Here is a 6344-nt window from a genome sequence, read left to right as displayed (position 1 = left end):
TATATATCATCAACATCATCATCATTGTTTAATGTCCGCTTTCCATGCTGGCATATGTTGGATGGTTTGACTGAGGACAGGTGAGCCAGAAGGCTGCACCAGGCTCAATCTGGTCTGGCAAAGTTTCTACAGCTGGATGCCATTCCTAATGCCAACCGTTTTGAGAGTGTAGTGGGTGCTTTTACGTGCTACCTGCACAGGAACCAATCCGGTGACACTGGCAACGACTACGCTCGAACGTTGTTTTTCACATGCCACCGGCACATGTGCCAGTATGGTGATGCTGGCAACGATCATGCTCGAATGGTGCTTTTTACGTGCCATCGGCAAGGAGTCAATCCGTGGCCCTGGCAATGATTATGCTTGGATGTCCTTTTAACATTCCACTTTCACGAGTACCAATCAGGTGGTACTATCATTGGCCATGTCAGTGATTTTGATTTTGATTTCACTTGCCTCAATAGGTCTTCGCAAGCAAAGTGTATTGTCCAGTGAATGAGGGGTATCCATAAGTGGGCTGGTTACACCCACTGGCATAGGCCACGGGCTATGGTCTCACTTGGTTTGTCTGGTCTTCTCAAGCACAGCATATCTCCAAAGGTCTTGGTCACTAGTCATTGCCTCGGTAAGGCCCAATGTTTGAAGGTCGTACTTCACCACCTCATCCCAGGTTTTCCTGGGCTAACTCTTCCACAGGTTCTCTAAACTGCTAGGGTGTGACACTTTTTCACACAGCTGTCCTCATTCATTTGCAACACATGACCATACCAGCACAGTCGTCTCTCTTGCATTTGATATATACATATGTTTATTGATCCTAAAAGTTCATGAATGGAACAACGTATCCCATCCAACCACATCTTATAAATCACTAGAAGCATGATTTTGTTTATTTGGATATAAATTACTGACAACCGAAATTTTTATCTTCTACTAAAAAATTTTATATATATATATACGTATCTTAGTAAAAATCGATTTGAAAATTTAACTTGGATACAATTTTCTTATGTTTAAAAATAGTAATTTTTACCTTTGTTAAAATGAAAATTGGTGAAATATTTCCTTGGAATTTTTCAGTCAAACCTCTGGTATACTTTTGCAATTGATTCAAAGTTTTAGAAAAAATAATTTTCTTTGATACATAGATTAAGAAGATAATGAGACCGCCTTGCACAATTCTTCTCGGTTCTCCAGTCCACATTTCAGTTAATTCCTCTATTGTATTCAGAATTCCATCTAAATCCACAATGGTCTGACCAAGCACAACACTAGTTAGTTGTGAGCATTGCTCCTCAGTAGTATTTAATATACAAATCTGTCAAGAAAGAAAACAAACATGTTTCTACTGTCACTAACCAATTCAAGGATTACATAAGCAGATAAAATAGTTTATGAAAAAATTAATTGTTAATAAATGTTAAAGTTTGTAGAAAATATAAATTCTTAATAATTAATTTAATCTAATGCTGTATGAAAAAAATAAAATTATGATTTCGTACCTTTTATGCTTTTGGGATACAGCACAAGATAAGAGGATCAATTAAATAGATCAAAGAAAATCAACAGTAAAGTGCACTATACGTTTTGGCTAGACAGCATAACTCAGAAAACTAAGGTAAATAAATGTTTAGGTAAGCAGTTAAAGCTAAGATGAAATGATATATCACTGGTGTTTGTCGCTCAGCATATCCCAAAGTATCCAAGGATTATCTGTACATTTAATGTAGCATAATTATTGTAATAAACAAGTAATGAATGGATAATATAGGTATTACTACTAAACTGATAACCCTACCAAACTTGCTTGGTGAGGAAGGTGTTTTTGGACACAACTTGTGGAATGGAAAACAAGACCTGCCAAAGGGCAGAGAATCAATAGCCATCCAATATAATCAAGGGTAGATAATGCTCACAAGTTGTAGTAAAGGCAATTCATACAGGGAAAGGAAATCTCTGAAATAAAAACTGTTCAGTGAGGACTTGCAATCAGCTGATACCATTTCGCACAGAAAGAATTATGACATGCAAATATTATAGTTTTATCTATGGATGACTGATTAAAATATATACATACTTTTCTAAAAAAAGTAATGTATCATTTCTATAATGTTCTCTGCTCATTTTTTGATTTACTATATTAATTACTAGTCATATTTCCAGTTGCTTCCAGTACTATAAACTCATAACCGAATGTACACATGGTGGCATTAAATTCTCAACATTTATTATGGAAGTTAGCATCGTACAAGGGTGCTTTAACCAAAGGAAGCCACTTTTCCAAAATAGTTGTAATAAAAGTTTTACTTGCTATAGCTGTAAAACAAAACTAATTCCACAGACTTCTGAAGAGCTTTTGCATAATATGGATAAATAGAACAATACGAATTGAGTTCAGATAGGGATAAGTATTATGAGTAAACTGTTTAGCCTGATTGAAGGTTGTTAATATATGTTCAAGATGTTAATATGATTTACATTAATAATATTTTTAAGGAAATAGTATGTAATATTGTGCAGTGCAGTAAGAGGGTTTGAATGTTTGAGGTACCATATATACTGAATTTCTGTATGTCTTGACTAATGAGAGAAATTTTGAACAAAAGTTATATGATTGACATGCAGTAACCTTCATTGTATTTCAAATGTGAAAAGAAAAAAATGATGGCTAAGAGAAGATAATGTTAGGAAAATATAAAGAGCAGATACAAATATAACACTGTATATTTGAACATTATTTAATGAAAATTACAAGTCTAAGGTACTTAAATACTGAATATGATTAAAAATAAAAAGATCAACCTATGCTTAGGAAAAATTCAAAGATATCTTGACAGGGATATGGCAAAACTTGAGCAAGTACATATAATTAAAATAAAAATAATTTTTTTAACATGGGTAGAACATATAGATCTATAGCAAAAGGGGAATGTTTCTAAAAAAAGCCAATGCCTGCAAAACATGATCACATCTCATTGTTGGTTAAAAAGACAGACAACTTTCTCTTAATACCTTGATTGATTCTTTGCTATAGAAATCACATGAAGTTTAGCCACATGGTTTGTTGCTGTAAGAGATGAAATTAGAACCTGTTACTACACACCATACATTACTGCTTTCTGTTACTGCCAGTCACCCCTCCCACTCCTCTGTGCTACTTCCAATTGGTAGCCACCCTTCACTCTTATCATCATCCCCTACTCATATTTACCACCCTCATTCCTGTCCATTATTCACTATATTCATCATCTACATACATCTGAACACTTTTGTCCCATGTTTATATCCATTTCTTGGTCTCACAATCTCACAATTTTACCCATTCTCTCTGATTCTTCTGTATCCATGCTCTCTTCTATTCACCTTCCTTGGACATGTTATTCTGAGGATATGTTCTCACACCTTTTACCTCTTGATTTCTTGCTTAAAGTAACTGACCTATCAAGATACAGGGGTTTCTCCCTCCAAGTTACAAGGGCACTTCAGTTTCACCTTACAAGTTACAAGACAAACCTCATTAGTGTTAGTACCACAAAAGAAGTACCCTGTACACTCTGTAACCATAACAAAACTGAGACACTGGAGCAAAACGTGGCCCTATAATCCCTTGGGTCCTGTCAGAATGTTCAGCCTATGCTAGCATGGAAGGTGGACATAAAACAATGATGATGATGATTATATTTTTGTCTGGAAATAATTTAGGATCTGAGTATATTTTATGCATTTGTATTCCTTTCTATTTGATTTTATGTAAAGTTTGTATCTGCGTGGAAATTGTAGCAGTTATTTTAGTTTCTATGAGAAGTTGATTGTCCTAATTTTTTTTTTACACATTCTTATTTTACTTCCTCTATATGACGATAGATGAATTATTTTATCATTAGTATATTCATCATTCTTATTATGCCCACTTGATTTTTATTGTAGCCATACTGTTTCAAAATGCAAATTATAATATAGGGAATAGGGTGACTATATTTTTTAAAGAGTATTACTTGATGAAGAATATGCAACTAAAACAACTGATGCATTATGCTGTGTGGCTGACTGGTGTTTATTGAAATATGTATTATTCTGCTCTTGGACACAAATGATAATAAATTCAGCATGAAGTTAGTGGTGCATCAGGGCTCAGTTTTCAATCCTGCCTGGGTCATTATAGTATTCTATTATCGTATTCTACACTATAACAAAATAATTCAATACTGGGAAAAACTGTATGCTGATGAATTAGTATTCATATTGCAGAATCTGTTGAAGAATTAAAACAAGGCTTCTAGAAATAGAAGCAAAACCTGGAATTAAAGGGTTTTAAAGCAAACTTAGTGAAAACAATAATTTTAGTGAGTAGGAAGAAAGACAGAACCCTGATAGCATCAGAAAATGGATATGCTTCATTTGCAGTGAAGGAGCTGGAAAAATTTAATATGGTGTGTCCATTGTAAAGAGTAGTGGAAACACAACATGCTGAAAGGTGTTCTGAAAGTGTGGCAGCTAGAATAAGAACAGTTTGGATAGAGATAATAAACTACCAGCACTAAATTACTTCTCTCCTAAAGTCAAGGGCAGATTATCTGATGCTTGTGCACAAAGTGCATGCCACATGACCTATGCATTCTAAATCTATCCTAACTCCAACAAATACATCCTGCTATCCTTCTTCTATCTGTCTTAATCCTGATGTTTGAATGAAGGGAAGAGAGTGCACTCTTACAACTTTCATTCACTCCCCCTGAGTCGTCACCATACTCACTTCCATTTACCTTCTTGGGTATGTTACTTTGAGAATATGTTCTGGTACTTCTCCTTGTCTTCAGTTGTTTAATACTGTCTTCAATTAGATTATACAAAGCCTCCTCATTCAGCTATTACGTGATCTGGTGATTGGGTGAGTTTGTTGGTCAAGTACAACTATCCAATTGTGTCCCTACAACAAGTCATTTTTCCCCCAGTGGGAAAATCAAGCACCAGGCCACAGAAAATATAAATGGCAGTTTTTTTTGGCTGTCTGGCCTCTTTTGCCACAGGCTATAGATCATATGTGGTTACCGTCATTCTAATGATGTTTAACTAGCAGTCTTCTTACTACCATCGTTCTAAAGACGCTTACTTAGCAGATTTCAGACCACTCTCGTTTTCACGATGAATATTCAACAGCTATTATTATATCCTGTGTTATCATGGCGATTTGTTCAGCAGCTAACTCTATTGCCACAGCCTACTCGATATTAGCTTGTCATGTTACTATTTCTACTCTACATTGGCCTGTTATGTTACCAATTTCATTGACACCTGCAATAAACTTGTAACAGTAAGTCCAAGCTATAAACTGAATATGTTTTCCATCTAAGCCTCACGCATGACACCGTACACGTTTCTGATGCCCTTGCAATTTTGTCTCACAACTAGTTAGTATTTACTTGTTATTCAAAAAGGATCCACAACATGTTAATATTTGATTTCTTACATTGTATGAAAAGTTGTGTTTGTATCATCTGTCCCAAATAAATTCCATTTACTACTGTATGGAGTCTACTCTTCCTTTTATTACAGAATACTGTTATACAACTTAAATTTAGTGGAATACTACATGGCCATCTCCACACCACTGAGTTTGGTGTAATGTTGTGTTAGTATCCCCCTAAAAAGGTAAGACAATTTCTTAGAGTACTTGGCCATGAAAAATTGCATTCAGTACACTCTGTAAAGTGTTGAGAAGGGGATCCAGCCAATGCAGACAAGCTAAAAGTGGAATACTAGAATACAACATGGCCTCTTGTTTGTTGGATCCTGTCTAAGCAACTCATGGTGATGATGATGGTGATAATGATGATGAGGATGACATAACAGATTTAATCTTTAAAAGAATTAAATTTCATTCTTACGGAGCAGATGATGAAAAGTAGAAGAAAAAATTAAAATTTCTAATTTAGCAAAAATCAGATTTACTAACCTTGATATGACATTCCTCTAAATGATATTTCAGAGCCGATACCAAACTGGAGTTGGGAATATTGACTAATCCAACTTTTAGGTACTTTTCTAAATAAATGTATATTCATAATAGATTATTTATTTATACGTGCATGCATACATACATACAAAAATTCCTGAATCAAAGATCAAGGATACCAGAAAACCGAAGAGGATTTATACAAGTTACATATAATTGTAGAGCAAATACGTTTTAAAAATTTTTATAGATTTAATGTTTTAATAAAGTGTCTCTACTTTCACTAATTCCTTTCTAACTTTTAAGGAGTATTTTAGAATAGTTATGTGAAATCCAACATTTAGAACATTGATTCATAACAGTAAAAATAATTTCACCTTGATACATAACA

At 34.4% G+C, this 6344-nt stretch overlaps 1 protein-coding gene across 1 annotated transcript in view; it reads right to left on the bottom strand.

Annotated features, from left to right (window-relative positions):
* Positions 1-6344, bottom strand: part of LOC106881934 (D-ribitol-5-phosphate cytidylyltransferase) — a 42738-nt gene that overhangs the window by 2578 nt on the left and 33816 nt on the right. Inside the window, exons 6-7 of the mRNA XM_052967644.1 lie at positions 5954-6042; positions 1034-1318 (exon numbers count right to left, since the gene is read on the bottom strand). Of these exons, the coding sequence (XP_052823604.1) occupies positions 1034-1318; positions 5954-6042 (374 nt within the window). The remainder of the gene's footprint in view (positions 1-1033; positions 1319-5953; positions 6043-6344) is intronic.

The sequence above is a fragment of the Octopus bimaculoides genome, chromosome 4 (genome assembly GCF_001194135.2).
Source record: "Octopus bimaculoides isolate UCB-OBI-ISO-001 chromosome 4, ASM119413v2, whole genome shotgun sequence".
In the NCBI taxonomy this organism is placed as follows: domain Eukaryota; kingdom Metazoa; phylum Mollusca; class Cephalopoda; order Octopoda; family Octopodidae; genus Octopus; species Octopus bimaculoides.
This window is presented reverse-complemented; position numbering and strand designations above follow the sequence as displayed.